This window comes from Trichomycterus rosablanca, chromosome 19 (assembly GCF_030014385.1).
Source record: "Trichomycterus rosablanca isolate fTriRos1 chromosome 19, fTriRos1.hap1, whole genome shotgun sequence".
In the NCBI taxonomy this organism is placed as follows: Eukaryota; Metazoa; Chordata; class Actinopteri; order Siluriformes; family Trichomycteridae; genus Trichomycterus; species Trichomycterus rosablanca.
The window spans coordinates 6,021,938-6,037,877 of NC_086006.1; the positions used below are offsets into that span (position 1 = coordinate 6,021,938).

The following is a 15,940-nucleotide window of genomic DNA, read 5'->3' on the forward strand; positions in this document are numbered from 1 at the left end:
ATGCATCATTTAGCTTTGTTCCTGTGTTTGCCCACCGAGCCCTGGAGAAACAAGCTCTATATATTTTTCTATGACAGATCTGATTTTTGTTAGACCTCTGCAGGCTGTTTGGTCACTCCCTCCCACCAGCAACACATCATGCAGTTCCCCTACCGCAGGCTACCACATACAAATGCATTTCTGATATCTGTTTTTTCTAGTGGAGCTCTGCATTTCTGGTGGGGTCTCGACACAGCAGGGGGTTCAAAGTGTTGTTGGTGACAAGATTTTTGGGTGAGCCAAGGGCTGAATAAAGCTGGCATAGTGCAGAAATGTGCAGGGCAAGACGATTCATCCCATATAGAGCTCTGGTTTTAAGTTTAATGGGTCATTACGCAGGTAATCTGAACATAAATGCTGAGGAGAACCTTAAATCAGACAGGCTGTGTTCACATGGACATCTGCATCTATTTGAAAATCTATTTGTTTTAGCATCACTGAGAAACTCGTGCCTCAAACCAAAGACTGCACTGTCACAAAAACACCTTTATCTTTGTCCATAACCTTGGGAAATGTTGATTTTTAATTTTCAAAATTCTTTTACTGTAGCAGCGCCAGATCACGAATAAATTAGACTAATGATTGGCTGATGAAGTCCAGTTTCTTTAGAAATGTGACTGATGGAACTTATGTTTGTTCTCTTGGCTGAGCACCAGTTCTTGAACTTGCACAATGCTGTCACTGACGTTTTTCAGTCAGCCCTTTCGCTTTCGCCCTTTAAAGCTGCCAATATTACAGATTTAATGCAGCAATTGTAAGCCTCTTTTTTTCAAATTTTCTCTGGAAATTTTGCAAGTAATCTTATACAGTTTAAGCTGGTAAAACATAACCATATGCAAAAATAAAATACAGCTTTGTACTCTACCCAGCTAGCTCACTTAGTCTTGATGATTTTGCAAAGAGAAAGTGTTTAGTGCTGGATTGTGCAGTTTTAAAAGACTGCTGACTTCCACAATTTGATTCTTCTTAATATTCTTCAGAGACATGAATCTCAATAACTGATTTCATGATGCATGATAAGGTAAATTCAGTTAAGAGATCATACCTGCTGATTTTTCTATTTATTTTAGCATTTTCTCCCATTTTTCTCCCGATTTAGCGTAATCTTCCACTGCTGGGGATCCCTGACTGCATTCGAGGAAGGTATATTTCCTGCTCACGCCTCCTTCGGCCCATGCGCAGTCCCTAGCGGACACTTTCTTTTTCATCCGTGCTTCTGCACAGGTGCCTCTGTCTGCTAATCAGGGTCCTTGCACAGCGTTTGAAGACCCCACCTACACATAGTCTGGTCATCACGCCCCGTAGGAGACACGGTAGCCAATTAGTATCTGCTTCAGGCACTGCCAATTATGCCCGCTGGATGGCGCCCAGAGTTTCGAACCAAGGAGTTTAGAATCTCTGCGCTGGTGTGCTAGTGGCTTATCCTGCTGCGCCACCTGGGTGCCAACAGTTTATTTTTGAGAGATGCTGAAAATATCATTGTGAACACAGCCATGGAAAATATACAAATAAAAAAAAGATCATGGAAACTTTGAAACATGGATAGAGGAAGGCAGTGTATTATGGTGCATTACGTTTTAATAGTGGTGCTTTTAAGTTTTATGGTAAGGAAAACAATGTAAAACTTCAATTGTATATTCCGAAGGAGCTGTTACAAACTGCAACTTGACCACATGGCCAAAAGTATGTGGAAACTGCTTTTAATTATTAAAAAAATTGGACACTTGTAACTTTGTGACAAAAGTTTAGGGAAGGCACTATTCTACCATGGCTGTGACCTAGGCAAAAAGTGAGGTCCATAACGACATGGTTTGCCGAGTTTGGAGCAGAGGACCTCTGACCTTACCCGCACTAATTAACTTTGACATTTGATGAAAAGCAAACCTGGCCTTCTCGTCCAGCGTCAAGGTCTGATCTCATTTAGCACTGTTCTCTAGGTGTGATCTTTTCAAGGCATTTACTAATGAGGAGAACAGTAACGATACTAAAGTTCTTTTTTGTATGATGAATTATGAATTTAGGTTATTGCTGCAAAGAGGTTATAATTAATGTCCATGGTGTTAAAATTGAATGTCCAACAATCTCAAGGTCAAGTGTCCACATGCTTTTGGCCGCATGATGTATTTGCTTGATTTTTATAAGGTAGTTATGAGACCAAAATGTTACAGCTTTTTAGTAGATTAACGTGGATAAATATTCATTAGCCCATTCTGGAGAGTTATGCAACATTTTAAAAATGTCCAGGCTAAAAAGTGCAAAAGTAGAATTTTATTTCAAGGTTAAATTCTACATTATTGATGATGCTACTTCTGCAGTATTTAACATGATGTCTAAAATCTAACAGGGCTCAGATGTTTCAGGTTCCCACTGATCTATTATACATCTGCGATGAATTAAACTTAACGTATGTTTACATGTTCTGAGCCATTCTTTTTCATTACAATGAACAAAAATAAGCATTATGGTTGCATGAAGATTAAAACTAGACCAACATGAGCAATAAAACACAAATGTTCTTTCATCGTGCATCTGTAATATAATTTTTTGCTAACATACAGCTACAGGAATAGATGAGCAAATCCTTAAAATTACCTGTTTTTGTATCATTGACCAAAAGGTTTTTTCAGATATTCATGCAGGTAATAATAACAAAAACATTCTGCTTACATTTCATGTCTTTATTACACTTATAAAACGTTCACTGTTCAGGCTGGAAACCTGTAAACCATTTTTCATCATCTTGGGTTATGCAATCTTACAACTGAGATTCTGATGTAAAACTTCTACGTACTGTTAGGAATTCATTGTTCCCTTATTGTTTGAAAGCTGTCTTAGCTGGGAGGTAGGACGCATGCCATGGTTTATGAAATTTTAAAACAGATCATTATGATTCATAAATTGATTGTTTTTTCTTATTTTGACCTTAAGCCATTCTAATTTTTAACCATTTTATTGTTATATTGTATTTAATTGTATGGTACTATATACTAGTGTAAACATATATAACCAAAAGTATGTGGACACCCCTCCTAATTATTGAGTTTAGGTGTGTAACATCCAATCATTAAATAAAATCAATAATATGCTTTTCACTTTGTGGCAGCAGTTTGTAGTGTGGAGATTTATTGTGGACTGAGGTTTTTAGATTTAATTTTGTAGCCTTATTCAGCATAATGCATCTCTACAATTATTTTTTACGATCATATGAAATCTGTTTTGATGGGATCATAGTTTACATGAACAGATCTATCATTCTTACTGTGCCTTTTTAGAGCTAGGCACCACTACAGCCCACATTTTATAAATTGAATTTTAATGGTTTACATATTTTTAACCTGTTTGTTCAGTAAAGACATGAAAAGTACAACTGTGTGTTGTTAGTGTAGACAGAATGTGTTTGTCTTTGTTATATTAAATGTATATGTATATTATTTTGACACGGCTGAAAATTAAACCATATTTTATGAATGATAGATGCAAGTTATTCTAAAGATTTAGAATTTGTATGCAACTGAATATGTGAATTGTTGGGTATCATGTCTTTCATTTTATAATCTTTGTTTTCTTAGTGGATCTGGTGTCCATATATGGTATGTAGCAAAACGTTTACATCCAGTTTCTAAACCAATTTTCTCATGTGTCTGTGAAATAAAATACATACCAAAATGCACCAAATAAAAACTTATTTATATTTTAGAAGGTAAGGTATGTAAGCACATTTTTGTAAAGATGTTGCCGAATCAAAGATTCAGCTATAAAAATAAAAACGAACCTAAATTTCTGTTCAGTGAAGTTAATGGAACTATTGAATGTCATGATAAATAAGAAGAAATGATGGTGTTGGTATGTTCTAATAATATGGTGTTTGTGGCATCCATAAGCAAATCAGTGCATCCAAAGAAAGACACATACTGTTTTACATGCAGAATCCGAAACATAGGAATTGTATTAAGTTATAGATACATTTTGAAAAGGCAGCATTTGGCAGTTACTTTATATTTTAAAAATGCCTTATGTATTTTAACTGACTATGTTACTTGATGCATTTAGGATAGTGTATTTAGTTTTCAGTCATGAATACTTTTAAAACTCTTTCACCCAACTAAGTTCGAATCTTAATCTTTATGCACTCAAAACTGTCTTAATACTGTGTTTTAATGTTGGTGCTAGCTGTACCACCTCAGCAAAGCCTACTTATATTGCAGAACTCATTGTAGATCTCTACATACCTAACTGGTACACTGGTTTATGCTGCAGTAAATGTTTGGGGACATTTAATGTATGTAAGCCTTACACTGCTCATGTAAATCTGTGATTACTTAAGAAGGATATTGGACTTAAGCCATGTGTGTGCGTGTGTGTGTGCGTGCATGTGTGTGTTATTAAAAAAATAAAAAAATACAAATGTGTTTACTGGCAGACCAAAGCACTACTTTGGTGTATGTCTGATTCTGATAATGACCATTGCACTACAAAATTATTTTTAAACACATCATGTGAAATTAAACTGAATAGCTGATTGTTAAATCAAGACAAGATGCCAGTCTATTGTGGGGCCTTAAATAGATTGAATTTAATATGATTAAATAGCTATTATAGCAAAGGCCTTAGCCATGAATTAAACATTGTGAGTGACCAAATCTACCAGGAATCTGATGGGAATACTGACAGATCCTAACAATACACAAACCTATTAAGTGGAGTAAGTTTATTAATAATTTTACATCAGTACATCACTCCCTATATCTCTTATTTGTCTTAATCACACACAGCCTTTTATTTAAATAGTACAATATGTGGTGGCCTAAGATAAATTGTTGTATTTGTGCCTTAAGACCAATGATAGATAAAATAACACACACACACACACACACCCACACACACCCACACACACACACACACACACACACACACACACACACACACACACACACACACACACACACACACACAAGGACCCAGGGAAGAGGGAGGGGATAAAATAAATAGGCCAAACAAGCAACAATTGCTTGGCAGTAATGTTACCAACAAAACTATGAACTGATTATTGTATCTGGATAATCAAACACTCACTGCTCGGCAGTTTTATCACCACGTGACAGCATAATTTGGATCAAAGTGCTTTTAATTCGTTATGTGGCTTGTCAATACAAACTGTCAGAAATCTGACAACCTTTGGGTAAAATAGAAAATGCTAATCATTTTCCCATAAATTTGCTGTATCAGGCTACACATGGCGCAGAAGACTGATGAAACAATTTAAAAAGAAGTTTATATTTATCAATAGTTTTGAAAGAAATTAAATACAAAATGTTGCATGTGCAAAGGTTTGATGTGTTCTCTGTAGCAGATAGGTCCATGTATGTTCACTTAAAATGTAGCTTACCTACTGTTGTTAATCCATATTTAATTTTATTTTAAAGTTGACATAAAAATTCATAGAAGCTATGTAATTTACTTGTTTGTTTATTATTGTTTTATCAAGTGAGAATAGTAAAACTAGTGCAGTTTATTATTTAATATTTATATTCTCTTCAGGATCTGTTTGACTTGTGTTAAAATGGCTCTTCATAGCGAATCGGCTCTCTTACCTAAAAGAGTCAGTTTAAAGAATCGACTCGTTGAAGACCGACACGTCACGGGAGTGTAAGTGCGCGTGCGCACCAGGGAGTGCTCAGTAGAATGGCGGCCGCTGCTTGCGGTGCTCACAGCGGAATTTTACCGAACACAAACAAACCTGTTAAAGAACATTTACGAAAAAGTAAAGACACCCGGCGGAGACAAGCGGCTCTGTTTTTCCTAAATAACATTTCTTTAGATGGACGGCCTGTGTACGCTCTCAGTAATGGATTTAAAGAGACCTGGAACCAAAGCACTGAAGTGGGACCAGCGGCGGTTTCACTGCCGACCAACAGCAGCGGTAGCAGCGTTAGCCAACTGTCATCTTACAGCGGGGCTCCGAGGACTAACACCTGTCCCCCGCCTCCTGTACCCACCACACATGTAGCAGAGTCCAGTCAGGGGGGAAACAACAATGAGCTGTCCTCGGAAAGTGGGAGAAGAGAGTCTTTGTTACAGGGATTCCCAATTTCTTCGAGCCCTGGACCTCCGCAGATTAGCATTGTTAAATCTCTGGGCTCGACGTCTAGCTGCCCCTCGGTCCTGCCTGATCAACGACAGCGGTGAGTTTAAACCGTCAGTTACTGATAAAAATCAGATCTACAGTAGTAAATGTATACTGTCAGATGTAAGTAGAACAACTGTGCTTTTAAATAGTCAGATATAAAATATAAAACATTAAGAAGTAAGTTTAATTCTTCATCTGTGAGTTTAAACCAGCAGTAAGTCTAGCCATCAGAAACTCCCACTAATGAATTTAACTTTCAACAACAGGTCTGTCAGTGGTAAATCTTACGAAGTTAATTCAGCACATAGATATTTGTTTTATTTATTTATTTATTAGGATTTTAACGTCATGTTTTACACGCTTTGGTTACATTTATGACAGAAACGCTAGTTACTCGTCCTCAGTTCACAAGTTTAACGTCAAACACAGTCATGGACAATTTTGTACCTTCAGTTCACCTCACTTGCACGTCTTTGGACTGTGGGAGGAAACCGGAGCTCCCGGAGGAAACCCACACAGACACGGGGAGAACATGCAAACTCCACACAGAAAGGACCCAGACCAACCCACCTGTGGATCGAACCCAGAACCTTCTTGCTGTAAGGCGACAGTGCTACCCACCGAGCCACTGTGCTTCCCGATATTTGTTTTAACAGCCAGAGTCTAAATGCCTAAAGTTAAAGGTAAACATCTGTATTGCGACTTAATGTCAGTGAGGTGTTTACCTGTCAGCACAGCCGGGCATGTCTGTATATGTATCAGTATGCAGCTTTTTGTCTTTCTACCCCCTCAAATGTCACACAGGTAGATTGAAACCAGCACTGCCGGATTGTATTAAACAAAGCATACACCGTTTATAGCAGACTATATAAACCACTCCACACATCAAATGGGATTCATTTAGGCTTTTATTTAAACCATTGTGTTGTAAAATAACATTTTATTTCATGTTACGAAAATAACTAGTTTAAAAAGTATTAGTTGGCTCGGTGGGTAGCACTGTCGCCTCACAGCAAGAAGGTCCTGGGTTCAATTCCCAGGTGGACTGGTCTGGGTCCTTTCTGTGTGGAGACGTCCAAGTAAGTTGAACTGGAGATACAAAATTGTCCATGACTGTGTTTAACATTAAAAAGAACTTGAACTGATGAATCTTGTGTAACCAGTAACTACCTGTCCTGTTATAAATATAATCAAAGTGTGTAAAACATGATGTTAAAATTCAAATAAAATATATAAAAAAGACTGGAAAATAGCATCTATTCACTTTAAATGTGTTTGCTTACTGGTGTATTGTTTCCCAGGAGGCACCATTTATGGTTAAAGAGTTGTCTGTGTAAGTCAGTTTGTATTTACAACATATCTCAGTGTATGTGTGGCTCTTGGATCAGGGTCCTTCTCTGTTCATGGGTATGCTATCCACACCATGGCTGTTCCTTGCTTAGCACGCATACACCTAGATAATCTGTGAACACCGTCAATGGTTATATTCCAACATTATATAAATGATCTTATTATGATCTTATTAGTAGTAGCAGCACAAGAAACAAATGAGCATTAAATGTTTGCTTGTTTGCTTATGTCTACCTTTCCATTATAGTTATTATTAATTTCAGTCATGCATTATTTGACAGACTAATATTTGCTGTATTTTTTTTTTTTTCGAAGAATACGAAATCAATCTGGATCTCCAGGCCCGAGAGTGAGCAAAAAGGTGCACTTCATCAAGAACATGCGGCAGTATGACACTCGAGGCAGCAGGTGAGTCTGTGTAAGACGGCTCAAAGTAGTCAAGGCTTAAAGGCTTGCATGAGTGCACAATGGCTTGTGAGCTCTCATTTAAATACTTTGTTTGTTTGAATACATTCTCTTTCAGACACACTTACTCTGTTTGATTTATGCTCTGAGTCATTAGGTTTGACTATTCAAAACTAATCCTGTAATGTCATGAGAAGTAAACACATGACAATGCCCTATTGCGGCTCTTTGTTATTTGTCTCATATGCATTTAGTATCTATTGTTGCTTTAAATCTACTGTTATTGTATGAAGGATAAACATCTACGTATGTTCCCAAGGTACAAAAAACATCATGCTTAACAGTGTTATATGTATAACCATCCATCTTTTTACAACAAACTTAATCATTGTTTGTTGCCTAAAAAAGTAGGTTTGTAGGTTTGGACAATTGGTGATGCCCAAAAAGCTACCAAATATCCAACTGTATTCCTTGGTGAAACATTTGGCTTCCTTACCATCCTCCTTACTGTACATGGCAGCAGTGTTTCAGAGCCATTGTGTGATTAGTGAATGGTATTAATTAAACAAACTTTTGTGTCCTTTTTTGAATCACTTTAAGAATTTATGACTAAGTGAATTTGATCTCAGTTAATAAACATTTTGATTGGAATTTTGATAATCATAACTAATGTTTGTTTGCTGTTTAGATTTCTACAGTATGTTTTCTGTATGAGATTTAGCTAATTAAACTCAATTTTTTAATAACTTTTTTCAAGGAAAATCAGTATCACATAGTGATGCCATGTCAATGATGCATATGTGGCTGTTTTTGACTGAATACTTGTACATATTGTTTCTTGTAAAATCATTAAGAAATGATGGGTGGACACAGAGTGGGTAAATATCTAGACAGATTTGCATTAATACTGTAAAGTGACATGCAGAAACTGTTTCACTCTGTGGGGAACTCATACAGTGAATTAAGGTTTGTTGTCAAAATAAAATCACAAACCGGCTTACAACATTACTGCCTTTATGCTAACAGAATGATTCTCATGTAATTGCTAACCCTGTATTTGTTTTTATGCTAACATTTGCCATGCCAGATCACTAACCACTATTTCATTTACTTTCCAGAATTACCAACAATTCTTTTCAGCTTTCTTCCTTCTCCCATGACTTATATGTTAAATGCCAATAATGGCCTTTTTTCTTTCAGTGCTTTCAGTTCTCTCCTTTCTCACTTATCTATTTTTACCCTACTATCCCTTCAGATATTATTATATAAATCTTTATTCACTTTATTCAAAGTGAGCCGATACTTTATTTATGTTGGGTGATAATGTCCACCCCCACATTTTAATGATGCTGTAAATAACCAAATTTGGCGGCTTTAAACAAACTGGCCTGGTCATACACAAATACACTAATATGGAACTAATATTACATGTAAACCTATGCAGTGACAAGTTCCAGCAAGTTAACAGACATACAACAACACAAGTTTGGTAGCTGCTGCTTATTAAAAGACTGACACTCTTTGTTTGTGTGTACCTGCTCTGTGTGTTTGTGCCCTACAGGATTTTTGTGATCTGTGCCAAGCGGTCTCTGTGTGCTGCTTTCTCTATATTGCCTTATGGAGAGAGCTTTCACATCAGGTACTGCGCTTCTGCACACAACCACAGAACATCTTTCATTACAGGGATGGACAAATCAATAAACTATTATACTACTGTCATTCTAACAGCAATGTTAACATATTGTAATCTGTGTAAAACTGGATCACCAACTGGGCAAAGTGAGTCTGTTATCTATAGATTTGTCATAAAGATCTCAACGAGGGTACTTGGGTGGCACTGCAATCTGTTACACTAACCCACCACCACTATGATCCAATCTCAGGTGCTATTGGCCAACCGGGTGTCTACACAGACATTACTGGCTATGACTGGGAAAGGGGAGTATTGCTGGAGCCCTGTGGTGGATTAATGACCTGTGACTTTATGCACCAAAATTATGCAGTGTAACAGCAGTTAAAAGGGCTTTTTTCCATTGTAGGCCACTCTCAGAATGCATTTCTGAGTAAGCATATCACAAACATACATGCACCAGTTTGCATTAATTAGCAACAAGTAAATTGGGAAAACTTGGAGTAAAAATACTGCATTTTTTATGATTTGTCCACACTTAATTCATTCTCCATTGTCATCATTAAAAGTGCCTTATTACATCTTTAACAGTGACATTTCCTCCCAAAATACAGATGAACTATTTTATTTAGTCTGAGCAGCTTATCTTCAAGAGGACTGTCTGAACAGCTGCTGCACCATCGAGCTATAAGAGTGCCTTTTTTAAACACCAACTGTGCCTTACTTACCCAGTCAGATCTGTACAGAAATTAATGTTAGTCTTATCACATTACATGTTATGTATACTGAACTGATCAGATATCAATCTAACACAGTGACACAAAACTGGAACCCCAGAGGCAGAGGCACCCATCAGGTGGATCAGCTGATCCAGTTCCTGTGCTAGAAGGCGTGGAACTGGGGGATTTGGGAAAGGTAAGAGGGGATTGTTTGTAGATCTACAGTAGTTCATCAGCATCTTTCTGGTTTCTGTTTTGTTGTGGTTTTGGCCATGCTTGTACTGTCGTTTTTGTTCAAGTCATGATAATTATGGGCAGTCTTATTTAAGGCATGTTTTTAGGTTTGATAAAAATAAAATGTACTTTATTTTCCCAAATGGCTTGATTATTACACACCTAAATTAAATTCTCAGCAGAGCTAGATTTTACTTTGTAGCTAATTCTATTGTTTACAACTTTTTGAAGTCTATTGAAATATCTTCTGTTCAGTAGTTCAGGCTTTAAAGTCATGTGAAAACAGATAAACAATACTGTTTAGAGTTTTATATGGCAGGGCAGATCAAAGCAGGACTTAAACTGATTTCCACTCAACATGAACCACACATATAGTTCAAATCATTATCCTAAAAACTGCTGCTTTTTTCATAACCTTTCATTTAAATTGTTTGTATTGACAGTGTACACTGCATTATACAGTGTGTGTTTCAGGTCACATGAAGTCATTCATGCAGAAATGAGCTAGTTGGAAAGGGCTTCCTTACAGCTGTGTGTGTCTATTTTACTGCAGACAGTATCATATGCCCAGTTTCTTCTTCCTACCAATGCCCTGGTCAGACAGAAAGGCAGCGTGCCCTCGGACACGTGCACGGCTCAGACTCCCCGAAACTGGATGAACAACCAGAAGAATTTCACACACCCCCGTTTAAACACCACCATTGGACAAGAGGCTGGTGTGTTAAGCACAAAATCTGAAACATTACAGAATTTATATAAACATGGTGCAGGGGGTTTCATTTTACTCACTGTGTGCATTATGCCCTGCTTTCCAAGGTGTGGATGAGTTAGCAGATTATGACCCAAACTTGCTAAGTGATCCTCAGTGGCCATGTGGAAAGCACAAGCGAGTCCTGATCTTCGGTTCTTATGTGGTAAGTGGTTGCATACTACAGATACACTACGTATATACACACCACATGGCCAAAAAGATTTGGACACCTGACCATGAGCTTGGTGGACAAACAAATGGTATTTAAATAGTGACCTGTATTTGATATTTTCTGCTATAATGGCCACTCTTTTGAGAAAGCGTCTCACAGTACTTTAAAGTATGTCTGCGTGAATTTGGGCCCGTTTAGTAAATAGAGCGTTAGCATGGCTGGGCACTGGTGTTCAGCCTCAGTTGATGTTTCAGTTCATTCCAAAGCTGTTTAGTGGGGCTGAGGTTAGTAAAAGTTTTATTTTAACCAAGCTTACTCCATGCCTTTATAAAAAGGGGTGCCCCTTTTTATAAAGGCATGGAGTAAGCTTGGTTAAATAAAACTTCTACTAACCTCAGCCCCACTAAACATGCTGGACCAAACTTTTGCACCAAATAAGCACCTACTCTAAACATCTATAATGAGCATTGATGGTACTCATTATAGATGGTACTTTATAATGCTTTCTGCAAGCTTTTATCTGAATGTTAGTTACACTCATGATCTCATGAGCAGTAGATCATATGATGAAAAAAGTACCTAAAAGGCTGAACTGAAAGCATAAACCATACTGAAGTGACTCACACACTTGATACCCTGCAGTAATGATCTTTGTACACATTGTAAACCAGGCACTGCTTGTTTGAAGTTCTCAGATGATCATAAAGACACATCATGTGATCTTAAATGTAAAGATAAACTAATCACTTGTTTTTCTCTTTTAGACAACAATCATTGAGTACGTGAAACCCTCTGACCTGAAGAAGGACATGAATGAGACATTTAAGGAAAAGTTTCCCCATATTAAGCTGACATTGAGCAAGATCAGAAGGTATGATTGTGATCAAATATGCAATATGTACACAACATATTTGTGCTGTGATGTGAAGTGAAAACATCCAGGAACGACAGTCATTCAATAACTTTTTTTTTCTAAGCAGAAGAAAAAACAAACCATGTGCCTCACAATCAGCAGATCATTCGTTTTTATGCCAGTTCCCCTTCCTGACGCAACCCTCAGATTTATCCGGGCTTTGGACTGGCACCAGTGTTGCACTGATATGCGTCTCTATAATGGCCAGGCCTATGTAATGCCATGCACCTTTTGTATTTGTGAGCCCAGCCTAAGATTCAAACACCCGGAACTCAGACATCTCTGTTACCAGCGGCATGACTCTATTACTATTACACCACATGAGCTCACAAGAGGCACTGTACATTTATGTTCAATCTAAACATAATTTACGCACCTTAATTTCAACAAAACATTTTGTGAAATATTATTTGTTTCTCCTGTTTATTTCCTGTCTGTCTTTTACTCAGTTTGAAAAGGGAGATGCTTGCCATGAGCGAGGAGTGTGGGCTACAGCCGGTTACCATAGCGATGGCCTATGTGTACTTTGAGAAGCTGGTTCTGCAGGGTCGACTGAACAAGCCCAACAGAAAACTTGTATCTGCGGTGTGTGTGCTGCTGGCGGCCAAGATCAGTAGTGATCTCAAGAAGCTGGAGGTCAAACTTCTGATAGATGTAAGTATTTTTTTAAAAATGTATTAATACAATTTACACCTGGTTGCTTCCTGCAGCTTGTATATGAAGATATTATACAACACGCATTTACTTATGAATGTGCCAAATCACAGGTAAATCACAGGCAATATATAAATCAGGACAAATCACAGCATAACACTAAACTCACCTTCTGCAGTTTGTCTTATTTCAAGTTTAATGCAAAAAATAATTTCTTCAAAGGACCACAACTAGTTTTGCATATTTGTACCATGTACAGTACGTGGGTGGGTCCGGCCTCCCAGGAATCATTGGCACAATGCAGTAACGCACCCCAGACAGGACACCAATCCTTCACGTTGCCTTTGCCAAGACACAACCAATCATGTTCGTATGTAGAACCCTGACTGGTCGGTAACACCAGTGGGGATTTGAAACACTGGATGCCTGCGGTAGTGGGCTAGATTAATTTACCGCTGCACCACCCGAGTGCTCATGCTACATAGGATTAGATTTTCCGAATTAATTGTACGAAGTTAGCACTAGCTTTAACATTTTTTAATCATTTTTGTGCTAACTGCACCACCCATTTTGTACGTTTGTGAAACATGACCCTTCAGCACTCACATTTTGTTAAATGTTTTACTATAAGTGCTGGTTTTTTGTCAAATGTAAAGGCTAAAGCACATACTGACTTGGTGTACATGATATAACAACACTTAATTTTAAACATAAGAATATAACAATATTGTACCTTAAGATACAGATCACTGGTGTAAGATGATTGGTTGATCATTCTGACCCATTCTTATTTTTTTGTGTGTGTGAGAGCAGAAGCTGGAGGAGCGTTTCAGAATAAGTCGGCTGGAGCTAATCCCTCTGGAGTTTCCTGTCTTGGTTGCTTTGGAAATGGCTCTTTACCTCCCCGAAAGCAAAGTCATGCCACATTATCGCAGATTGGTGCAGCAGGTATAGATTCCTGTTCCTGAACCTAAAGAAATGTGGAATACTGACCTGTGGGCTTTGAGTTTCATTTTCTGTCTTCCATATTTTTTCACTTGTTCATTATGACTGACAAATTGTTTGTTGTGTGGGATTAGTGGTGGTGGTGGTAGACATATTGTGGTTATGATATACTGTACATTATTACATTTATTAAGCATATTTTTTAAACTTAATTTTTTTTACTTAGTTGAACTTATGCCTTTTTTTTTTTTTAATTTAGGTTTTTATACCATTTTTATTTATTACCACTGTTTTTTCTGCATATTCTGTCTGCAGGCAATATATACATGAAAGACTGACTGTAAATGTTTTATCTTAAGATAAAGATATTTATCTTAAGATATTTAAGTGTATTTAAATGGAGCACTGTATGTTGAAGATTACTGTTTTAGGTACGTTCTTTGGGCCTCATTGAGTGTCCATCTGTTCCCTAGTATAGTGATTTCACTGTCTTGCTTTACTTCTACTTGTTTGTATTTGTGCTGTGAATTTTTGTGCGAGGAGCCAGTACTGTGTATGTCTATTTTTGTTTTGTAGCTTAGCAGTGCCAAATTAACCAGACCAGCTAGCAGCTATTTGGTTGAACTTAGGACACACAATCTCTTCATTTATGTGATCTTAATGTGTCTTGCACAAGGTCTCTTAAAAGTATTTTGATTACTTACTTAAAAATAGTTTGGAACTTGCATAATATAGTCTTTAAAATAAGAACTGCACTATGAAATGTTTGCTATGTGGGTGCTAAATTGTCCCATGTTTATACAATCCATGGTTATAGGGGTTGGGTGGTTAGTCCAGACACTGGATGACAGAAAACAGATCCACATGTATGATATCTGAGTCTGTAAATGATCTCATTGAGCCATCAGTGATGTACTGTAATGCGTTGCATATGATGCAGTGTGTGTATCCGGCTTGATAACTGCACTGTACATCATTCTTAGGCTTACTCGTTTTATTTAGATACTTAACAATGTTTACAGCCAGAGGCTGAAGCTCAACAGTGCACACACGTGATTTAATGGATTGCTGCTTTTTGTGCAAGGTAGGGAGGAGGTAATATTCGTGGAGCTTCAGCCACACAACGTTGCCTAATTAAAATAAAAATGTAACCAGAAACATTGGAAGTTTTCTGTGTTAAACAATGTAGGTGGTGCAGCAGTAGAATATGCTTGCTCACAGCCGTGGAGACCCGGGACTTAACTGTGTCACTGGCCTTGTGGGGCATTTTACAGACACAACCAGCTGTGTCTGAGGGAGGAAAGGCCGAAAGGGAATCACTCTCTTGCTTTGTGCTGGTTTTCAATGGTTTCCGCATTCACTGGCCGGGCCAGAGCAGCATATGCTGAGCCCAGGCAGAACAACAAGCACACAATTGGTAATTTTGCAGCAACACTTTAAATGTCTGGTGTAATTTATTTTCATGTATGAGCTCTATGAGAGAACAGAAATAATATATACTTGTATAAAACGTATCGGTATTTTTAAGGTACGCATGCGTGATGTATTTTTCTATACACTCTTTTACTCAGGGAGAGGGTACTGACTTGTTTGGTACCCTCTGTAAACTGTATGTCTTTTTTAAACATCCCTGTAAATAGTCATTTAGAAATAGCTAATTATTTTTAGTATAAATCATTTCACTTTACACACTGTGACTATTGGTGGAAGAAGTGCCTTAATTCAAACATCGTTTATTCCTTTGATGTGCCATAAGTCTTTTGTGTATTCTGATCATTTGTCACCAGCTTTGTAATTAGGGCATGTAGAACAGTGTCACATGGCAAGCTGGAACACTACATATACTGTGATAAGTTTTTTTTGTGAGAATAACACTTTTCTTGCAAGCACATACCTGTATCTTTTGTATTTAAATGTTCTGACTTGTGTTGGTACTGTTTTGTGCTGTATGGATGTGACTTGCTGTTTTCTTGTGATTAAAGTATTCTTATAAATAATTTG

The 15,940-nt window shown here is 37.5% G+C and overlaps 1 protein-coding gene across 2 annotated transcripts; it reads left to right on the top strand.

The window, feature by feature from the left end:
• The first annotated feature begins 5,721 nt into the window (after window positions 1-5,721).
• On the top strand, window positions 5,722-15,936 carry cables2a (Cdk5 and Abl enzyme substrate 2a). Of its 2 annotated transcripts, XM_063015830.1 has the most exons (9): window positions 5,722-6,221; window positions 7,832-7,924; window positions 9,483-9,560; window positions 10,367-10,466; window positions 11,058-11,220; window positions 11,321-11,418; window positions 12,192-12,298; window positions 12,790-12,994; window positions 13,808-15,936. In XM_063015830.1, the coding sequence occupies exons 1-9, from the start codon at window positions 5,722-5,724 to the stop codon at window positions 13,946-13,948; spliced, it is 1,485 nt and encodes a 494-aa protein (XP_062871900.1). In that variant the 3' UTR covers window positions 13,949-15,936. The 2 variants fall into 2 exon arrangements, with proteins under 2 accessions (XP_062871900.1, XP_062871901.1); XM_063015831.1 differs by lacking the exon at window positions 9,483-9,560.
• Window positions 15,937-15,940: the final 4 nt, after the last annotated feature.

Coding starts and splice junctions, on each gene's coding strand:
- cables2a (XM_063015830.1), top strand. CDS start 5,722: ATGGCGGCCGCTGCTTGCGGTGCTCACAGCGGAATTTTACCGAACACA. Junction 6,222..7,831: donor CTGCCTGATCAACGACAGCG/GTGAGTTTAAAC, acceptor TTTTTTTCGAAG/AATACGAAATCAATCTGGAT. Junction 7,925..9,482: donor TATGACACTCGAGGCAGCAG/GTGAGTCTGTGT, acceptor TGTGCCCTACAG/GATTTTTGTGATCTGTGCCA.